The 22,399-nt window shown below is 44.5% G+C and overlaps 1 protein-coding gene across 1 annotated transcript in view; it reads left to right on the top strand.

The window, feature by feature from the left end:
* Nucleotides 1–5,689: 5,689 nt before the first annotated feature.
* LOC110071681 (uncharacterized) overlaps nt 5,690–22,399 on the top strand; it is a 40,743-nt gene continuing 24,033 nt past the window's right edge. The window contains 4 exon segments of the mRNA XM_078387997.1: nt 5,690–5,788; nt 8,011–8,096; nt 9,259–9,348; nt 19,783–21,363. Coding sequence (XP_078244123.1) covers nt 20,424–21,363 — 940 coding nt within the window. The 5' untranslated portion in view covers nt 5,690–5,788; nt 8,011–8,096; nt 9,259–9,348; nt 19,783–20,423.

A 22,399-nucleotide genomic window follows, 5' to 3' on the forward strand; every position in this document is an offset into this window, starting at 1 on the left:
TATTAAGGGGTCCTTCCTTGTTTTCCCTTTTTTCATCTTTCTAGGTAATTCCCTCTCTAATTTATCTTTTCTCATTTAATATTTCTGTATCTCTAAGCATTCTGCCATCTTTCATATCCTCTGAAACCATTTTGTACATCTGCTTTATGTCCACTAACTCTTTATGTACTTGGTCTATATTCAATGGGTCTTCCAGGCTTTTTTTTGGTTAATTTTGCTGTTTTTCCCTTTGTCTTCCCTTAGCACTCTCCTCTGGTCCAAGACAGACGTTTCTCTTACATTAACTTCCTCCAGCTCCTGCTTTGATTGGCATACACCATCTGAGATACTCTCATTTCCTTCTTTGTTGTTCCCTGTTGCTTGCGGACTATAGTTCTTCTGATGTTGATTGGATAGTTTTGCGTCTTGATAATGAGATCTCACTATTTCTAGTATTGCTTGAAGGGTAAATTTTATCTCATTCCAAAATTGTCTTTGTTGTGCCATTCTGTTTCAGCTGCCCAAGTGCTTATAAACAGATATTCAAAGTTTCCAGAGTCATTTCAAAAAGTCCACTTTGGCTAAATAGGCCTGAACAAAATTTGAACCCTCAAAATACCGGGGTAGGGTGCAATATTTGTATCCATGGCCTGATGGCCTTAAAGGTCCACTTTAGGGTTAATTTTCCAGCCAGGCACAAAGAAAGTCAAAGGAAATAACAGCAGAGTGTTCAAGGTCACCCCTCCTAGGCTCCATGCCAAAAGACATCAGGTAGTCAAAACAGAGTCCAGATTTGTCAAGGAAAGTTTCTCAAGCTTCACAACGCCAAACTGTAATATTCTTGAAGTATAGTTTAAAAGTTATTTCCTTTCCATCAGCTATCCCTCTCACCAGATTTTTTGCCGCTTTATAGTTTCTGAGATACATAGCAATTCTTTTTTTTTCATATATAGGAATTGTTTACTTCAGGGGTACATAAGCAATTAGTTATAAAAGTCTCACCCGATGGTAAACAGTGATGCCAGATGCTGATCGTTGTTTCTCTTAGCCAGCTGCCGACGACTTGCAAGTGAGCCCTTAAGCTGCTTGTTTCTGCCCCTTGACTGATTAGGGAGTTTCCTGGATTGAACGGGGGTGGCCACTGCCCCCCCCATGATCAACAGGCTTCCCCCCCCAGTTCACCACCCCTCCAGGGTGGTTCCGACACCCTATGGTGTCCCAAACAAGGTCAGAATTCACCCCGGGGGACAGAGCTCTGTCCTCCTGCTGCTGTCTCATCGCAACGTCAAGCCAGAAGTCACTTTTTAGTAATTCTTTGTATTGTGGGTGGACAGAAGACCACCAGGCATCTCCAGCCTGGACCCTTTCTCTTTAGGAGGCCAAAGAGGTAGTGGTTGTTCTGTGGTGTCCAGGCCCCCTTCACTCGACAGGTGTGGACCTCATCCCAGAAGGTCCACACTTGGAAATCACTGAAGGCGCACAGGGCTGATGGCCTGGGGGGTGGCTGTGCTTTGGGGCAAAGTTTTTCTTGTAAGTTGCAGACGTTTCAGGAGGTCAAACATCTCTCTCTGCTTTTTCCACCGTCCATGCATTTAGATGGTGTCCCCCCCCAGTGTGAATTCTTTGATGCGACTGAAGGTTATTACTGTGTCTGAAGCTCTCCCCACATCCCATGCATTTCTCTGGTTTCTCCCCAGTGCAGACACTTCTATGTGAATGAAGGACACTACGTTAAGTGAAGCCCTTTCCATAATCCAAATCCAGAGTGATACCTTTGGGCCTCAACTGCTCTTCATGTCTGCCCATCCTTCTCAGCTGACTTGTATGTGGGTCACGTGAGCTGCCGTGAAAGCTCTAAGCTAGCCCGTTCCCTTCAGATGCAGAAAGCAAGGTTCAAAGAAATCGCTTTTCTTGACTCAAGGAGGTGGGTGGAATCCCTGGAATTCATGGGATGTTCCCTCTGACCTCAGACTTCCCACTGCCCTTGAGGGATGGGGCTTGTGGGGCAGGGGAGGAAAGGGGATGACCAAAACCAGAGAATGCGGGCAGCCCCCATTGGAGCTCATCCCCACATGCAGTTTTGTGTGTCCCAGGGAATCCTTGAGACTCACAAAGGCACCCAGTGTGTTTTCCACAAGGCGCCAAGAAGCAGCCCTAGAAAAGCACGGAGATGAGAAGGATGCGGTTTCGATGGCTGCCATTCACAAAATCAGGCCTGGCGGAAGAAAGGCAGGGAATTTTTTTCCCTTCTCCATGAGTCTCATCCCAAATGCCTTTCTTCCTGCCTTGCATCTCCTTTTCCCCATCTAATTATTGACAAGGTATTGTAATTTTATAGGCCTGAACATGTATTAAAGGGAACATTAATGAGCTGCCATAATATACAGCTGTGTGACTGCTGAGTCACTGTGACAGATGAAGAGATGATGCAATGTCTCGAGAAGAGGTGACATCCACATGGAGAAGATGATGCAATGCTTTCTGTGATTGGACAGAAGTTGAGTATCTGTATATAAGTGAACCATATGAACATGAATGTATTCTTTCACTTGCTACTGTCCTCTATGCCAGTTTGTATGTTGATTGCCTGCTACGCCAAAGTGCTGCCAGTTTGTATATTTGTATATATTTGTATAATACATGTGTCTTGTTATAGAAGAGCGTGTTTGTGTCTTCAATCAGATAACTCTGCGTATTATTGCAGCGCAAGCCGCGACAATTATTCCATGTTACTCCAGAGCCTTTCTATATGTGAGACTGAACATTGTTCCTCCGTGGGAAATGCCGGGAGGATTTACAGCACAACCTTAATGTGGGAGATTCTTCACGTGACAGCTACTCTCTGTTTCCTGGTTCTGAACCAATTCTCAATCCATCAGAAGACCTGCCCTCTTAGCCCCTGACTGTGGACTTTTCTCAGCAGCTTTTGGTGAGGGACCACATCAAACGCCTCCTGAAAATCCAGATAGACCATCTCCACTGGTTCACTCGCATGCTGCATCCACATGGCTGCTCACAGTTTCAAAGACGTGTAGAAGGTTTGTGAGGCAAGACATGCCCTTATAGAAGCCATGCCGATTATCCATCTCTTGTCACCCACCGAGAACCATGCTGGGCAAAGTTGTCCAGCTGTTTGGTGCCTGCCGTACCACCTTAAGCACCACCTCCATCACACATGCAGCCGATTTTATATTGTTCTCTTGTTTCTATGAGGCTAATTAAACAGGGGAAACACAATATGCTTTAAAGTGCCTCTTTAGGTAAAAACAAATTGTACTTTAGACATCAACACAAGATTGGAGAAGGTTGATGACAGCCTGAAGAGAGGAAGACCTAACGTGAGATGGATTGACTCAGAAGGGAATCCACAGTTGAGACTTTGCAAGACTCTGTTTGTTGAGTGCAGGTACCTCAGTCAAGTGGGCCTTAGAAAGCCTGGCTAACAACAAGGCCAGTGGAGGTGATGGCATTCCAGTGGAACTATTTAAAATCTTGAAAGATGATGCTGTTAAAGTGCTACATTCAATATGCCAGCAAGTTTGGAAAACTCAACAGTGGCCAGAGGACTTGAAAAGATCAGTCTACATCCCAATCCCCAAGAAGGGCAGTGCCAAAGAATGCTCCAATTACTGGACAATTGCACTCATTTCACACGCTAGCAAGTTTAGGTTTCAGCAGTATGTGGACCGAGAACTCGCAGAAGTACAAGCTGGATTCCAAAGAGGCAGAGGAACTAGAGACCAAATTGCCAACATGCGCTGGATTATGGAGAAAGCCAGAGAGTTCCAGAAAAATATCTACTTCTGCTTCATTGATTATGCAAAAGCCTTTGGCTGTGTGGACCACAGCAAACTATGGCAAGTCCTTAAAGAAATGGGAGTGCCTGACCACCTTATCTATCTCCTGAGAAACCTATACGTGGGACAGGAAGCAACAGAACGGGATATGGAACAACTGATTGGTTCAAAATTGGGAAAGGAGTACGACAAGGCTGTATATTGTCCCCCTGCTTATTTAACTTATATGCAGAATACATCATGCGGAAGGCTGGACTGGAGGAATCCAAAGCCAGAATTAAGATTGGCAGAAGAAATATCAACAACCTCCGATATGCTGATGATACTACTCTGATGGCAGAAAGTGAGGAGGAACTAAAGAACCTTGTAATGAGGGTGAAAGAGGAGAGTGCAAAAAACGGTCTGAAACTCAACATCAAAAAAACTAAGATCATGGCCACTGCTCCCATCACTTCCTGGCAAACAGAAGGGGAAGATATAGAGGCAGTGACAGATTTTACTTTCTTTGGCTCCATGATCACTGCAGATGGTGACAGAAGCCACGAAATTAAAAGACACCTGCTTCTGGGGAGGAAAGCGATGACAAACCTTGACAGCCTCTTAAAAAGCAGAGACATCACCTTGCCAACAAAAGTCCGATTAGTCAAAGCTATGGTTTTTCCCTGTAGTGATGTATGGAATTGAGAGCTGGACCATAAAGAAAGCTGACCGCTGAAGAACTGATGCCTTTGAATTGTGGTGCTGGAGGAGACTCTTGAGAGTCCCCTGGACTGCAAGGAGAACAAACCTGTCCATTCTAAAGCAAATCAACCCTGAGTGCTCACTGGAAGGACAGATCCTGAAGCTGAGGCTCCAGTACTTTGGCCATCTCATGAGAAGACTCCTTGGAAAAGACCCTGATGTTGGGAAAGTGTGACGGCAGTAGGAGAAGGGGACGACAGAGGATGAGATGGTTGGACAGTGTTGTCGAAGCAACCAACATGAATTTGACACAACTCCGGGAGGCAGTGGAAGACAGAAGGGCCTGGCGTGCTCTGGTCCATGGGGTCACAAAGAATCAGAGACAACTAAATGACTAAACGAACAAACGAACCTCAGTCCTTACTAAGGTACCCAAGACATTTTCCTGTTTTTACACGAACATTAAAAAAATTATTTATTTATTTATATATTTATTTATTTGATTTTTCTACTGGCCATCTGGAACAAGTCCACTCTGGGCGGTTTACAATCAAAACCACATAGGATTAAAACAAAGTATGAAAAATAAAACGAGAAGCCTGACCTGAAGAGTGTATTTGATGGCTCACACCAACTTTGCTTTCTTGTATTCTACTTACTAATTTAAAAAAGAGGGATAAAAATCACACCCGCAAGTGAAACTTTCCCATAGAGATGGATAAATAAAGTGCATGGATAAATATGGATGGTTTTGGTCCTCTGGCCCCCCCACCCTGTCTGCTCGCACTGACCTTAGGAAGCTTTGAAAAGAGTGGAGAGGACTTGGTGATTTCCCCCCTTTCAAGCTCTATTTATGCAGGGGGAGACGTCTCCTGAAGAAGAGGGGAGAGAGAGAGAGAGAGGAAGAAGAAGCCAAAGGGGGGGGGGCTCCCAAAAGGGAAGGGGTTTCTCTCCGGCGTTCCTGGGAGGGATTTCCCAGGAAAAGCAACCAAGCCTTTGGGGGGGGGTGAAAATGGACACCCACTCCTCCCCCGTCCTCTCAGCAAAGCACCAGCTTTGTAGGTTTGTGCGTGCTTGGACACGACTAAAGTGTCGGACACGACTAAACGACTAAACACACACACGCGCGCTTGGAAGTCCCGCGTAGCCCACTGCACCTGCAGAGGGATGACTTGGAGGACCGAGGGGCAACGGAGAAAAGGAAAGGGCTAGAGCGTCTCCTCGCCGGAAGCGGAAGCGCTTCCTCCTTTCTTTGTCTCTACAGTTAGCGGTGACCGCGCTGGACGGCGTCCTGTCTGGGCGTTTTCTGCCTCCGGAGGACCTGGAAGGCGGTGAGCCTTTTTCGAGAGGAGGAAGAAGAGGAAAGGGGGGGGGGGCATGGAAGGCTTTGCCTTCGGAGGGGTGGGAGTGGGGGAGGGTGCGCTTTTAAAACCAGCCCCATTACCCCCTGCAATCCCGGTTACCAACCGCTCTTCTTTCCATGCAGGGACGCGGTGGTTTCAGCGCCCGGTTGAGGGGGTTCGATCCCCTCCCACGGCGCTCCCTTTGACTTCACGATCCATCGGGGGGGGGGGTCCCTTCCAGTCCGGCCATTAATAGATTATTATATAAATCCCTCAGCCACAACTATTTTTAAAAAGGGTTTCCGATTTGGGGATACTCAAGGAAGAGCCAGGATGTCTTCAATATTGGGTGGATGGGGATCAATCCCCCCGAAAGTCCCCTCCTTGCAAAGCATCGGAGTGGGTGATTGCTGCTCCTGCTCGGTTTTCTGGAGAGGAGACCCCCACCTCTCCCCTGCATCCTGCCTCCACCCGTCTGGGCAAAAAAGGGGAGGAGAGAAAGTCACTAGGCTCACTGGGCTCTCCCCTTTTTCTCTCCTCCCGCTCAAATTTCAAGGGGCCCAGTTGGATAAAGCTTGAAAAGGTCTGTCTAAGGCTTCCAGAGAGTCGCTCCACTCCCAGATCTCCAACATCCTCCCCAGTCGAGGAAACCAGGTTGGAAGTGTGCCCTGCAGCGTGAAGGGGAGTGGAGACCACTTGGGGCAGACCCGGGCTCTTACTTCCACTCCTTCAGACCCGGAAAATTGGGGGGGGGGGGGGATGCGGGACCAGGTGAAGGGAAAAGCATCACGAGAGACCAGTACAATTCACCCCCTGCTGGGGATTGCCTGCTGCACCCCAGAAAACATGGGTGGACAAAGCTGAGTGGGAGGGACACCCCCAGCCTCATCCCACCAAGTCTCCCGTGATGCAAACCAGATCAGCCGGATCGCCCAGAATAAAATCCCGGATGGCTGTTCTTTTGCACCCTCAACTGACCTGCCGTTTGGCAGCAAGAGTTTCAACCCAGCGGGTTGGTCACCCAGGCTATCCAGGCTGTTTAAGTTTGGGGACGGCTTAAGGGCAACCAACATCCTTACCCCCCCACCCTTCTCTCTTGCCTGAACATGTCCTGTAGCTGCTCCCTAATTCCCCCCCCAGTGATATTTACCAACAAAATACATCCATCCACAAGGAGACAAAGACCCATTTAGCAACTACTCCCCTGAACTGGCTGGGAATGGGGAAAAGATGTCATACAAAAACAAAAAGGAGAAGGGGATATTTAGGGAGGTGGTGGTGCTTTCAGATCTCCAGGGAGGGAGGAGTCCGGAGATTTCCTTGTGGAAGGAGTCCCTTATGAAGCTTCCTCGGAGGCTGAGGCTCAGGTTCCTCAGTTCGACTGCACTGTGTGTAGGTGAGGTTCTTTTTATACCTGCAGGAAGGGAACGAGACGAGTCAGGGAGCCCCCAGGTGTAGCCAAACTCCTGACTTATCCTTCTGCCAGCAGAAATTGAGGGTGGGAGGGAAGAAATGCAATCCATCAGAAGTCCCAGACATACACATTGTACTGTAGAGCCATGGTCCCTAACCTTAGGCCTCCAGATGTTCTTGGACTACAACTCCCAGAAGCCTTCACCGCCACCTCTGATGGCCAGGATTTTTGAGAGTTGAAGACCAGAAACATTTGGAGGCCCAGGGTTGGAAACCACTGCTGTAAAGGACATGACATTACCATTCATAGGAGGGTTCTTGAGATCCATGCAGATTTCAGAAAGGGGTTGACCATCGCCATGGAGGGATTTGACCCCTTCCAAGACATCATAGATTTCAGTCAAATTGGCTGGATCAGTCCCTGCACATTCAGCTCACCTTCGCCTACACTACAGCACCAAACAATTTTTCTGGCGCCCCTTCTTTCCCTGTGTGGGTTAAGAGGGAAGCACGTTCTGTTGTTCTCTGCTTCCCACCATCCAGGCCAGCTAACCTGAATGACCAAATTTTTGTCTCTAGGTCTTTGAGCGGTCTCTCCATCTTCCTCCTCCTCTTTCCCTCCTACCTCCTTGTTGTTTCTTCGTTAGCTGCCTTTCCATTTTCCTTTTTCTGCTTTCCAAAGGAGAGAGAGAGAGATGTGTCTCCGCATGATCTGAAAGCTGCAAAGCCAGGCACTATTAAGAAATGTCTCTTGTTTGCTTCATCCAGACTGATCGTTTTTCTTTTCTCCAAAGCAGGGGCTGAAAGTGAGCAGATCTCCGTTCACGTCTCTCTGGACGAAAAAGGAATAACACAATTCCAAATCCCTCTTCACATTTCCAAGGTAAGCGAGATGTCATTCTTTATTCATAGTACAGAATCATGGCATTGGAAGGAATCTTATAAGGTCATATCACCCAGTCACCAGCTCAATGCAGAAATTAAAGTGTATCTGACAGATGGCACCCCAGTTTTCTCTCAGCCTCTAGTTCCACTGTTGTACTGCTCAAAAAGTTAGGAGGTTTTTCCTGATAATCTGGCTCCCTGAATGCATTAATTGCTTCCCCAATCCACCCTCATACACACACTGTGATCTTTATGATCAAAACTCATCCCTCCAGAAGCACACAAAGACCAAGTGAGCAGCTTCTCTCCAGAGTTCGCTGGGAGTGGGGAAATGATCTCACACAAGAAGGAAAAAGAGAGGGGGGAATTTAGGGAGGTGGTGGTGCTTTTAAACCTTTAGGGAGGGAGGAATCCCGAGATATTGTTGTGGAAGGAGTCCCGAGATAAAGCTCTCTCGAAGGCAGGGGCTCAGGTTCCACTGTGGGTGCTGCAGAGATGCTGCCTCGGCAGGTGAGGTTCTTTTTATATCTGAAGGGAGGGAACAAGACCAGTCCGGGAGCCCCAAGGTGTTGCCAATCACCCGACTTCTTCTTCCGCCAGCAGAAATTGAGGGTAGGAGGGAAGAAATGCAATGATTGCCACATTAGGAGGGTTCTTGTGATTCATGCAGAGTTCAGAAAGGGGTTCTCCATTGCCGTGCAGGGATTTGATCCCTTCAAAGACATCCTGGTTTTCAGGCAAATTGTCTGGATCAGTCCTTGCCCACTCAGCTCACCTTCACCTACACCGCCCAAATCGTTTTTCTGGTGTCCCTCCTTTCCCGACGTGTGTTAAGAGGGAAGTACGGTCTGTTCTTCTCTGCTTCCCACCATCCAGGACAGCTAACTTGAATGACCAAATTTTTGTCTCAGAGTCTGTGAGAGGCGCCTCCATCTTCTTCCTCCTCCTCCTTTTTCCTTCATTGCTCCTCATTGTTTCTTCGTTAGCCGTGTTTCCATTTTTGTTTTTCTGCTTTCCAAAGGAGGTAGAGAGAGAGAGAGAGAGATGGAGATGTAACTCCACATGAAAAGAAAACTACAAAGCCAGACACTATTGGGAAATGTCTTTTGTTTGCTTTATCTAAGATGCCTCCAGACTGATTTTTTTTTCTTTTCTCCAAGGCAAGGGTTGAAAGTGAGCAGATCTCCGCTCACTTCTCTCTGGACGAAAAAGGAATAACCCAATTCTAAATCCCTCTTAACATTTCCAAGGTAAGTGAGATGTCTTTATTCTAATCATGGCATTGGAAGGAATCTTATAAGGTCATATAACCCAGTCACCTGCTCAGTGCAGAAATTAAAGTGTATCTGACTGATGACAGCCCAATTTTCCCTCAGCCTCAAGTTCCACTCTTGTCCTGGTCAATTAGTTAGAAGGTTTTTTCCTGATAATCAATCAAAATCTGGCTCTTTGAGTGCATTAATTTGTGTCTTCCACTCTGGTAAGACTGAGAACAGATCCTGCCTCTCTGTCCGATAACCTTTCGTGTATTTGAAGAGTGCGTTAATATCACCCTTCAGTCTTCTTCCCTAAATGCTAAGCGTGCCCAGTTCTTTCGATCCCTCTTGGGGCTTGTTTTCTAGTTCCTCCCCAGTCATCTTTACTGTCCCCCCTCTGAGCCTGTTCCCATTGGCCAGCATCCTTCTTAAAGAGCAGAACTGGACATTGTAGTCTGTAGGAGGCCTAGCAAGTGCCGAGTATGAAGGAAGGAAGGAAGACATGAGGTGATGTGGAGACAACACCCCTGTGAATGCAGCTCAGTAGAGCCTTTATTTATTTATCTTTTTTTTGCAGCCAATTCCCATAATTACAGAAAGGTAGTTAATTCCTCATCACAAATGGGGAATAACAGGCAGCAATTATGCTTGTTGAGTATTCCCAGTGGTTAGGTACTTTTATGAGGAAGGATACAGTTCCTTACAGCTACATGGCTTAAAAAAAGGTGTCTATTCAGAAAAGTGAAACTACTACATGTGAAGGTGCGGAGAATAAGAGTGTGCCGTCCGCAGAAGTAAAAGTGGAAAAAGAGGATGGAAAAAAGAGTCAACGAGATAGTGGCGAAAGTAAAGAAGAAAAGGGAGAGGAGTCAGAAGAGAAAGAGGGGGAGGTGAAGATAGAAGTGTGTTTGGCAGACGAAGAGTGGGAGGAGTCTGAAGTGACAGTTGGAGGGGGGTATAAGAACGAGGAGGGGGTGGTGTGGTTCAGTTCAGTAGTGGAAGGTTACGAGAGGAAGAAGAGGGAGGAAAGACGGAGGGCTTTTGAAAGGGTACGCTACCAGGGGTTGTTAAGAGATTTTCCCCATTTGAAAGAAGGTGGCCTGCTGCCCGATCCACCTAGCGTGACCGAGACTTTCCTGCGCAAATTGGTAAAAGAGTGGAATGTAATCGTGGCGCCCAGAGAGCTAGAGCTTCAACGCAAACACGCATGGTTGACAGCTGAGGAGCACGAAGGTCCCGACGAAAGAGGATGGTACCGTCACAAGTGTTGTGGGACCATTTGCGCCATGAGGAGTCTCCCACTTCCTCAGAGGGAGCCGCGGGGATCATGTGGGATCCGCCGCCTGTAACCCCCTGGGAAATTGACCAAAGTTTAAACATTGTTGAAAATGGCCTGTTGCCAAGTTTGAAACCGTTAAACCCATTCAAAGATGTGCTGGTGGAAGTGGAGTTGAATAAAAGTTCCAATGTTAACGTTATACAGACTGTCTTATTTCCTGCCGAGAACAAGGGGCTGCCTGAAGGAAAGGACCAACTTTCTTGCACTACACTCTTCAGCCACAGATTCCCTGTTTGTGTTCCTGGACACAGGATGGAGAATAGAGGGGAGGAGACCAAATGGTTCTATGTACCTTCAGTTGTTCTACATTTTGCTTATAAAAGTAATTTAGTAATGATTTTATGAAGTTTGAACTATGGGAATTCCTGTTCTTGATGAGCCCTGATGCAAAGTTTTGTGATACTAGATGGAATATAAAAATTGATAAGCAATAAAGAAACCTTTTTGTTTAAAATGAGTTGTGAGAGTGAGAAGAGAGAAACGATATTGTCAAACCTGAGCCATCACACCTTTGAGCATATAATCAGCAGAAGACGTACTTGCAACTTGTAGATCTAGTGGACAGGGAACAGACTTCGGTTGCAGTGTTCAGACAGTGTGTATAAAGACAAAAGTATATTTTGTGCATCCGCGCTTGGATGTTGTGTTTGTAGAGATATTGCAATAGTGTTGCGGTCACAAAATGTAAAGGCTGATGGTTTAGGTGATCACCAGATAATTAGGAAAGCAAATAGTCTTAGAGAGAGAAGTTAAAGAAGTCAGTCACACACAAAGATGTCTGCCAGCAGTCCTCCAGGCCTACTACGGTCCTGGGCAACGCCCCCCAGGAGGATTCCCTTTTATTAGTGGTACAGATTGTTGGTAGTACAGTGGTGCCTCACACAACGATGTTAATTGGTTCCAAAAAAATCAACATTGTGTGAAACATCGTTCTGTGAAACACCATTTCCCATAGGAATGCATTGAAAACCGTCTTTAAGTGAAAAAACCCATAGGAAACATCGTTGAGTGAATTTTTCCTCCATTGGAATGTATTGAAGCCGACAATACATTTCAATGCCTTTGCGAAGTCCGTTTTTGCTCATTTAAAAGTGCCTTACAATGTTTGGAACAGGTTTTAAATGCTTGCAATCGTTAGCCCACCTCCTGAACCCTATGCAAACTTAATTTGGTGTTGTTCTGAGTCGTCTTTAATTTTTGGTGATTTTTTGAATTTTCTCTCAATGGAATGCATTGAACTGTCCATTCAATTGATTTAAATGGGGAAAATAAAAAAAATCACCAAAAATTAATGAAGACTCAGAACAAAGCCAAATTAAGTTTGCACATGTTTCACAAGGTGCACTACCGATTCCAAGCATTCAAAACAGGTTTCAAACATTTTAAAACACTTTTAAATGAGCAAAAAGGGACATCGTTAAGTGAAATTCCCCCATAGAGAACATCGTTAAACGATGGGGGAAATTCCTCATAAAAACCCATCGCTGTGTAAATTCATCATTGTATGAAGCAATCGTTGTGCGAGGCACCACTGTATACAGATAGATGACAGAATTTAGATAGGATAAGGGTTACATAATACCAGTTAGATTGGTCAAAGAAAGGCTTTGAAGTTAGCTCTCTATCTCTAAGAGAAAGAGGAAGAATAAGTAGCCACATCTCTCAGAAGCAGCTGTGTCATCCCAGGAGAGTTTTACTCTACACTGAAGAACAGACAACTGTTACATACAGCACTGATGTTACCTGTCTGTCATGGGTTGGAGGGAAAGTTCCATCCTATGGGGAGTGGAAGGCGGGACATCAGGAGGAGGGGCTGTACTGTATATATATGTGGAGCTTGTGTGGAGAAAGAGAAGCTGGGAAGAAGAAGCTGGAGTGGGAGTCTGTGTGTCAGACAGGGTACTACTGTGTGTCAGTCAGTACCTACCTGATAGGTTCAGGTGTCTTTATGGGTAGCCAGAACTGATAGGTTCAGGGTCTGTGCTTTATTTAAAGGTGTTCTGTGTGAACCAAACTGGTGTATGTATGATTGAGACTAAGCCACGTTACTGTATCTTATTCACTTGATCATTTTATTTTCCCTGTGTGTTGTTTAAATAAACCTTGTTCTTTTGTTTGTTAAAAATCCATTCCTGGTCTGTGTGACTTCTTACAGGGAATGGTTGGTGGCAGCTTAGTGAAAGTGTGGCATCCTCCAGTAGGTCTGGGGTTTGTCACAACAACAGCTTAGCAATCTTGGGGATGGCCCTCCCACACAATAGCATTAAAAGTACTCCAAAACTCTCATTTGTTCCTTCCTATAAAGAGATGACAAAACGAACCATTTCTGGTTTGTCTCTCTACTTTTCCTCTTTCTGGCCAGACTTGCCTGACTTCTCCGTCCTCTGTGCCTTGGCTCTCCTGCCTGCAGGAACGCTCCCCAGGAGGAGAAGTGCGCCTTTGCACAGCTTGCTCTTGCATTCGCTGAGGAGGGAAGGGCAAGAGAGTCAAGGTGCTTCTGACCCCATTCCCCAACCTCTAGCACCAAAGATACGGTGAAGAAATGGGGAACCTCAGACCTGTGTCTGCCATGCATAAAACCATATTTTTGTGAGTACTCCCAAGATCCTTCACACGTCTCCCAGAAAGAAAAAAAGGGAGTGACTTTCTGGGCAGGCAGTACTGCAAACTTCAGCATATCAAAGAGTTTCATCCAGCCCATCCCCTGTAACATGTCAGCTTTGAGAGACCCCCCCCCCCAAAAAGAAACTTGCATTATATGTATGCTCTAGTTGGTGGGCAAAGCCTTCATGTTTTAAATGGCATGAACAGGAGATTGCACTGCCATCTTCTGGAAGGAAGATGGCAGCGCAAGCATTTGCAGTGGCTAGGCACTCCAGAGATCGGTATCTTTTAACTAATATTTTGATTATGTACTTCTTACTATGGACTCTGCATGCTCAGGCACAAGTAATTTACAGTCGACAAGAATGATTAACTATTGGCAGAGAAGGTGGCAACTTTGAACCAAGGGTCTCAACTTACAACATTCCAGCTGAGCTCTTTAGATAGTCTGCATATCCGTGAGTTACTTCCCCTGCTCTCTCTGTCAGGAAGAAAAGAACACGGAGAAAACGCAAGCAGAAAAGAGGTTGCAGGGCTGGACTACGAGTGAGGCTAGGTAGAAATTCTCACAAGCCTAAATTGCCAAGTCTTTTTCTTTCAAATGTTAGACCCCTACCCAACAAGATTGAGGAGTTGGAACGTACTATTTCCCTGCAGAAAAATATTTGGGACTGTTGTGTTATGATCTTTATAGAGACGTGGCTTGACTCTTCCATCCCAGGGGAGGTAATAGAACTACAAGGATGCAGAGTACATCGAGCAGACAGGAATCTGGGAAGAGCAGAAATGGAGGGGTTTGTGTTTACACAAATAATAACTGGAGCACATATGTTAAAATAATGGACATTCACTGTTCTTCTGTTTTGGAGTACAGTGGTGCCTCGCATTACGGGCGCTCCATTTTACAACCACAGAGACTGGCGAAACATTTGGAAAAACAACCTTCAGAACACGGCCAAAGAGCCTGAAAAACCCACAACAACCATTAGATCCTGGCCGTGAAAGCCTCCACTCCAGTATCTTGGCCAAGAAAACCCCATGATCAGAAGCAAAAGGCTAAAAGATATGACGCTGGAAGATGGGACCCTCAGGTTGGAAGGCGTCCAACATGCTACTGAGGAAGAGTGGAGGACAAGTACAAGTAGCTCCAGAGCTAATGGTTGGGCCAAAGCTGAAAGGACGCTTAGCTGTGGACATGCCTGGAAGTGAAAGGAAAGTCCGATGCTGCAAAGAAAAACACTGCATAGGAACCTGGAATGTAAGATCTTTGGACCTTGGTAAGCTGGATGTGGTCAAACAGATGGCAAGAATAATCATTGACATCCTGGGCATCAGTGAACTAAAATGTACAGGAATGGGCAAATTCAATTCAGATGATTACCATATCTATTATTGTGGGCAAGAATCCCGTAGAAGGAATGGAGTAGCCCTCATAGTCAACAAAAGAGTGGGAAAAGCTGTAATGGGATATAATCTCAGAAATGATAGAATGATGTCAATACGAATCCAAGGCAGACCTTTCAACTTCACAATAATCCAAGTTTATGCACCAACCACCAATGCTGAGGAGACTGAAATGGACCAATTCTCTGAAGACTTACAAAACCTTCTAGAACTGACACCAAAGAAAGATGTTCTTCTCATTCTAGGGGATTGGGATGCTAAAGTAGGGAGTCAAGAGATAAAAGGAACAACAGGGAAGTTTGGCCTTGGAGTTCAGAATGAAGCAGGACAAAGGCTCATAGAGTTTTGTCAAGAGAACAAGCTGGTCATCACAAACACTCTTTTCCAACAACACAAGTGGCGACTCTACATGTAGAAACACCAGAGGGGCAATACCGTAATCAAATTGCTTATATTCTCTGCAGCCAACGATGGAGAAGCTCTATACTGTCAGTAAAAACAAGACTTGGAGCTGATTGTGGCTCTGATCATCAGCTTCTCATAGCAAAATTCAAGCTTAAACTGAAGAGAGTAGGAAAAACCACTGGGCCACTCAGGTAGAATCTAAACCAAATCCCCTATGAATACACAGTGGAAGTGAAGAACAGATTTAAGGAACTTGATTTGGTGGACAGAGTGCCTGAACAACTTTGGATAGAGGCTCGTAACATTGTACAGGAGGCAGCAACAAATAATATCCCAAGAAAAGGAAATGCAAGAAAGCCAAGTGGCTGTCCAACGAGGCCTTACAAATAGCAGATAAGAGAAGGAAAACAAAATGCAAGGGGGACAGGGAAAGTTACAGAAAGTTGAATGCAGACTTCCAAAGAATAGCAAGGAGAGACAAGAGGGCCTTCTTAAATGAGCAATGCAAAGAAATAGAGGAAAATAATAGAAAAGGAAAAACCAGAGATCTGTTCAGGAAAATTGGAGATATTAAAGGAACATTTTGTGCAAAGATGAACATGATAAAGAACAAAAATGGGAGAAACCTCACAGAAGCAGAAGACATCAAGAAAAGGTGGCAAGAATACACAGAGGAAGTATACCAGAAAGATTTGGATGTCCCTGAAAACCCAGATAGTATGGTTGCTGACCTTGATCCAGACATCCTGGAGAGTGAAGTCAAGAGGGCCTTAAAAAGCTTGGCTAACAACAAGGCCAGTGGAGGTGATGGCATTCCAGTTGAACTATTTAACATCTTAAAAGATGATGGTGTTAAGATGCTACATTCAATATGCCAGGAAGTTTGGAAAACTCAACAGTGGCCAGAGGACTGGAAAAGATCAGTCTACATCCCAATCCCAAAGAAAGGCAGTGCCAAAGAATGCTCCAACTACCGTAAATTTGCACTCATTTCACACGCTAGCAAGGTTATGCTCAAAATCCTCCAAGGTAGGCTTCAGCAGCATGTGGACCGAGAACTCCCAGAATTGAAAGCTGGATTTCGAAGGGGCAGAGGAACTCGAGACCAAATTGCTAACATTTGCTGGATTGTGGAGAAAGCCAGAGTGTTCCAGAAAAACATCTAATTCTGCTTCATTGGTTATGCAAAAGCCTTTGACTGTGTCGACCACAACAAACTATGGCAAGTCCCTAAAGAAATGGGAGTGCCTGTCTACCTTATCTATCTCCTGAGAAATCTATACGTGGGACAGGAACAACACTGATTGGTTCATAATTGGGAAAGGAGTACGACAAGGCTGTGTATTATCTCCCTGGTTATTTAACTTAGATGCAGAATACATCATGCGAAAGGCCGGACTGGAGGAATCCCAAGCCGGAATTAAGATTGGCAGAAGAAATATCAACAACCTCCGATATGCAGATGATACCACTCTGATGGCAGAAAGTGAGGAGCAATTAAGGAACCTTGTAATGAGGGTGAAAGAGGAGAGCCCAAAAATGGTCTGAAGCTCAACATCAAAAAAACTAAGATCATGGCCAGTGGCCCCATCACGTCCTGGCAAATAGAAGGGGAAGATATGGAGGCAGTGACAGATTTTACCTTTACTTTCTTGGGTTCCATGATCACTGCACATGGTGACAGAAGCCCTGAAATTAAAAGACACCTTCTTGGGAGGAAAGCGATGACAAACTTCGACAGCATCTTAAAAAGCAGAGACATCACCTTGCCAACAAAAGCCCAAATAGTCAGAGCTATGGTTTTTCCTGTAGTGATGTACGGAAGTGAGAGCTGGACCATAAAGAAGGCTGAATGCCGAAGAATTGATGCTTTTGAATTGTGGTGCTGGAGGAGACTCTTGAGAGTCCCTTGGAATGCCAGGAGAACAAACCTATCCATTCTAAAGGAAATCAAGCCTGAGTGCTCACTGGAAGGACAGATCCTGAAGCTGAGTCTCCAATACTTTGGCCATCTCATGAGAAGAGAAGACTACCTGGAAAAGCCCCTGATGTTGGGAAAGAGTGAAGGCAAGAGGAGAAGGGGACGACAGAGGATGAGATGGTTGGACAGTGTCATTGAAGCTACCAAAATGAATTTGACCCAACTCTGGGAGGCAGTGGAAGACAGGAGGGCCTGGCGTGCTCTGGTCCATGGGGTCACGAAGAGTCGGACACGACTAAACAACAACAACAATACTAGAAGAAGGTACTTTTTCTTTCTTTCTTTCTTTCTTTCTTTCTTTCTTTCTTTCTTTCTTTCTTTCTTTCTTTCTTTCTTTCTTTCTTTCTTTCTTTCTTTCTTTCTTTCTTTCTTTCTTTCTTTCTTTCTTTCTTCCTTCCTTCCTTCCTTCCTTCCTTCCTTCCTTCCTTCCTTCCTTCCTTCCTTCCTTCCTTCCTTCCTTCCTTCCTTCCTTCCTTCCTTCCTTCCTTCCTTCCTTCCTTCCTTCCTTCCTTCCTTCCTTCCTTCCTTCCTTCCTTCCTTCCTTCCTTCCTTCCTTCCTTCCTTCCTTCCTTCCTTCCTTTCTTTGTTCTGTTTTTGACTCAACTGTTTTATTCTTAGCTCCATCATGATTTTCAACAATCACTTCTGAGTCTGCAGATCCTTCAAACACCATTTCTGGCTGAACGTCTCAACTCGGTGTTAACAGGCAAACCATTAACAGACAGTGAGGGGAGATTCCCATTATCCCTGCTGCTCCCTTCACAGACAGGGATTCTTTGTCCATTCCTGTGTCTCTCACCTTATAATGTGGGTGACTCTTTTGATCCACCCCCTTCATCCAGCCCTGAGGGAAATATGTACGTCAGTATGGCACAAATACCAGCACATTTCCCCAACTCTGGTCGCACTGCATTGGCTGCCCGTTTCCACGTCAACTTCAAAGTTTTAATGCTTACTTATAAGGCCCTAAACGGTTTAGGACCTTGATATTTGGCAGAACGCCTGCTCCCACCAAGGTCTACCTGGATCACCTGTGCAAGTCAGGAGGTGAGGCTGAGGAGCCTGAAGCCGAGAGAGGCCTGGAAGGAGAAAACACGAAACTGGGCCTTCTTGGCGGTGGCTCCTCGCCTATGGAACAACCTCCCTCCTGTGATTTGCGCAGCTCCTACACTGGAAATTTTTAAAACCCAATTAAAAACATGGCTATACATCCTGGCCTTCTCTCCAGTCAATACTTGATCTCTTTCTTATTCTCCCTTATTTATTATCCCTTTTTATCACAATTGTTACCGTATGAGTATGTACTTTTCTGAGTTTTATTGTTTTATTCTATATTGTAAGCCGCCTAGATTGGACGGGTCGCCCAGATAGGCGGGGTATAAATCAAATAAATAAATAAATAAATAAAATAAGGGGTTACGCTTGTTGACACCAGGGTCTCCCACGGTCCACGGTCCATGTTGTGAGATTACAATCACCTCCCTGCCTCAGATCCCTCTCTCCTTGTATCTTTCATTGCCTTTCTCTCTGTGCTTCTTTTGTCTCCATCTTCTCTATCTGTGTGTATAAGTATTCTTTCCTTTCTCTTTCCCCACAGTCTGATGGCTTATGAAGAAATTGTCACAACACTTCTATGAAAAGTGCAACTAAGTCTTATTACTTAGGCATTTAATGAATAGACTTAAATTAATTTATTTTCCTCTTAGGCTAGAAAAATCCAAATCTCTCAATAACTGTAGCCAGTTGTTCACTCAGAATATTTTCCTTTCCCTTCCTCTTCCTCTTCTGAGTTCTGGTAGGATGGATGAGAAAACTCTCTGAGACTCAAAATCCTTGAGTATTCTTCTCAGAGCTTCAAAGTCTGATGTGATTTCTTCATAGCTCCTCTTGGCTGTGTCCTTTGTTTCCACATGGATGGAAAGTAAGAAATATTCATCTGTGGGTTGTATGAGATACAGCAATCATTCTGTCAAATATGTCCCATCAGGAGACAGCATACCGAGACAGCCCATGGATCCTCCCTCCATATTTTGGTTTCGATCCTGTACACGCATGTATAATTCTAGAATGAAAATAACAAGTTGTAGACCATGGTCCCATTTTCTTTTCTCCCTTAGGACAATATGGTCTCACAAAAATCTCAGAGAGGAAGTGAAAACAAGAAAAAAAAAATACGAAACAGAAGGAAGGTTAATGCAACTAAGGATAGAGGAGGAGAGATGATTAGCCAAGAATTTCAAGAATGGCATTAGGAAGGCAAAAGCTGAGAATCAGCTCATCCAAAAGCAAAACAAGTTATTCAAAAGATAGAAAAGGAAAAAAAAAACAGGGTCTCAAAGAGTAATCCCATTTTTGGTTTGGGTAATCTTCCTGATACTGTAGATCACGGGTTCCCGACCTGGGGGTGGGATGATGTCTAAAGATATTGTTATTTGAAAAATCAGTCTGTTTATTTTTAGTTGCAATTATTTTTATATGAAATCTCACCCAGAAAGTTTTCTGTACTAATTTTATTGCCAAGATGCAAGTACAATGATCCCATTAAATATTAAGGTACAAGTATACTTTGAAAAATCTGTTCATGTGTTTTCTTTACTCATTAAAAAAGCCTTTTTATGCCAGTGTGGTGGGGTTGAAGGTTACTGTACGCTTTTAATAGGTTCTGTTCTATATTCCTCTCTTTTTAAAAAATCAGGTAACAAACCAAGACAAGCAGAACTCTCTATCTCCAGCTATTTGGACAAAGACAAGAACCAAGTGTGAAGCAGGAAAAATTAAACTGACACCAAATAGGAGACAAAAAGACAGAATGGAAGCCAACCAATGACAGAGAAGAGTACATCTCCAGTTTCAAAGAGTGATGATTTTTACAACTCTTGATCACTTGAAAATCATCAAGGAAAAGGAAGGAGAAGTTGCATCATGGGCAGAAAAGCATTCAAATGATATAAATAGACATGGCTAAGGTGACATGTTGGCGCTGTAGGTTAAACCACAGAATCTTCTGTGCTGCAAGGTCGGAAGACCAGCAGTTGTAAGATCAAATCCACACGACGGAGTGAGCCCCAGTCGCTTGTCCCAGCTCCTGCCAACCTAGTAGTTCGAAATCATGTAAAATGCGAGTAGATAAATAGGTAGGTACCACTATGGTGGGAAAGTAACGGCATACCATGTCTAGTTGTGCTAGCCACGTGACCACAGAAACTGTCTTTGGAAATATAGTAGCTCTACGGCTTGGAAACGGGATGAGCACCGTGCCCTCGAGTCAGACATGACTGGACTAAATGTCAAGGGGAGCCTTTACCATTACCCTGACTCAAAGGAAAAACTAAATGAATGGAGCATGGAAAGACCATGAATAGGGACAATAAATTTTCAGGTGAAAACCTCAGAGGGGTAAAGCAATATAAATGCCTCCAGTGTGGAAAGACCTTCAGCCAAAGCAGTAGTCTGAGTTCACATCAAAGAACCCATACAGGGGAGAAACCATATAAATGCATGGAATGTGGAAAGAGCTTCCGTCATAATGGTCACCTTAGTTTGCATCAAAGAACTCACACAGGAGAGAGACCATATAAATGCATAGAATGTGGAAAGAGCTTCTGTTCTAGTGGTGACCTTAGGATGCATCAAAGAACCCATACAGGGGAGAAACCATATAAATGCATGGAATGTGGAAAGAGCTTTATTCACAGTGGTAACTTTAGATCACATCGAAGAACCCATACAGGGGAGAAACCATATAAATGCATGGAATGTGAAAAGAGCTTCAGTCGCAGCACTAAACTTAGGTTGCATCAAAGAACTCACACAGGGGAGAAACCATTTAAATGCATGGAATGTGGAAAGAGTTTCAGTTACAATGATAAACTTAGGTTACATCAAAGAACCCATACAGGGGAGAAACCGTATAAATGCATAGAATGTGGAAAGAGCTTCAGTATCGGTGGTAACCTTAGGTCACATCAAAAAACCCATACAGGGGTGAAACCATATCAATGCATGGAATGTGGAAAGAGTTTCAGTAAGAGTGATAAACTTAGTTTGCATGAAAGAACCCATACAGGGGAGAAACCATATAAATGCATAGAATGTGGAAAGAGCTTCAGTCGGAGACATAACCTTAAGTCACATCAAAGAACTCACACTGGGGAGAAACCATATAAATGCATGGAATGTGGAAAGAGCTTCAGTGAGAGTGGTAACCTTAGGTCACATCAAAGAACTCACACAGGGGAGAAACCATATAAATGCTTGGAATGTGGAAAGTGCTTTAGTCACTGTGGTACCCTTAGTTCACATAAAAGAACTCACACCTAAAACTGAAAACTGCTTTTTGAAAGTTGCTTCAGATGTGCATTAAAAGTGAAAGGTTTTAGAAAAATAACAGCTGGGGATGTAATTTTACATTGCAGCTCCTTGTTTTGGTAAAAGCGCTACAGATAAGAAGGCATAAGTAGCTAATTCAGTTTTGTGCTGGATTCCTCTGGAAAGACTAGACAACTACGTACAACAGATAAAAGAGAGAAAATGGAGAGTATTTTGAGGTGCCACCTGTGATGAGTTTTACTAATAACATCAATTAACAAAGAGAACCAAGCTCTGGTCTCTTGTGGCCCTGGACTGCACTGGGTCGGAGGTGAACAAATCCTTTGATCCTCAACATCTGAGCTTTTCAGACACTGGAAACCGAAGGTGGAACAGGCTGGCTGGAGACAAGTCTGTGGTAAATGGAGCAACCCATACAGGGGCCAGGGGCCTTCCTGCATGGCCACCACAGACTGTACCTGCCCAGGACAAATTAGAGCCAGCTCCCAGCGTGCTTCGGCCCACCCAGTTTCAGCCCATAGAGACAGCCCACAGGGGAGATGCCTACAAGAAGGAGGGCCCAGGAAGAGACAGTGGGCTTCGAAGAGCTCCTATCACTCTTCCACTCTTGTCGGAGTCTCTGCTTTTTTCCAGTGTTTGGCATATAAAATTCTTGCTGCTGTAGTTCCATTATGATGAAATATCTTTTTTCTTTTTCTATCAAGTCTGGTATTATATTTTACAAAAACAGTTCAGGTTCATATGGAATTATAGAGGACAACATTTTTGTAAAAACTGACAGAATAGTTTCCCAAAGCTCTTTGCTTCCCTACAAGTCCACTATATATGATAAAATAACCTTCTTTTGATTTGCGTTTCCAACATTTGTTAGAGGTATTTGATATATTTTTGATCATTTTTCAGGTGTCATATGCCACCTATAGTACATCTTATACATATTTTCTTTGTCATTACTTGCTTTTGTTGTCTTATTACTACCTTCC

This window comes from Pogona vitticeps, chromosome 2 (assembly GCF_051106095.1).
Source record: "Pogona vitticeps strain Pit_001003342236 chromosome 2, PviZW2.1, whole genome shotgun sequence".
NCBI lineage: Eukaryota > Metazoa > Chordata > Lepidosauria > Squamata > Agamidae > Pogona > Pogona vitticeps.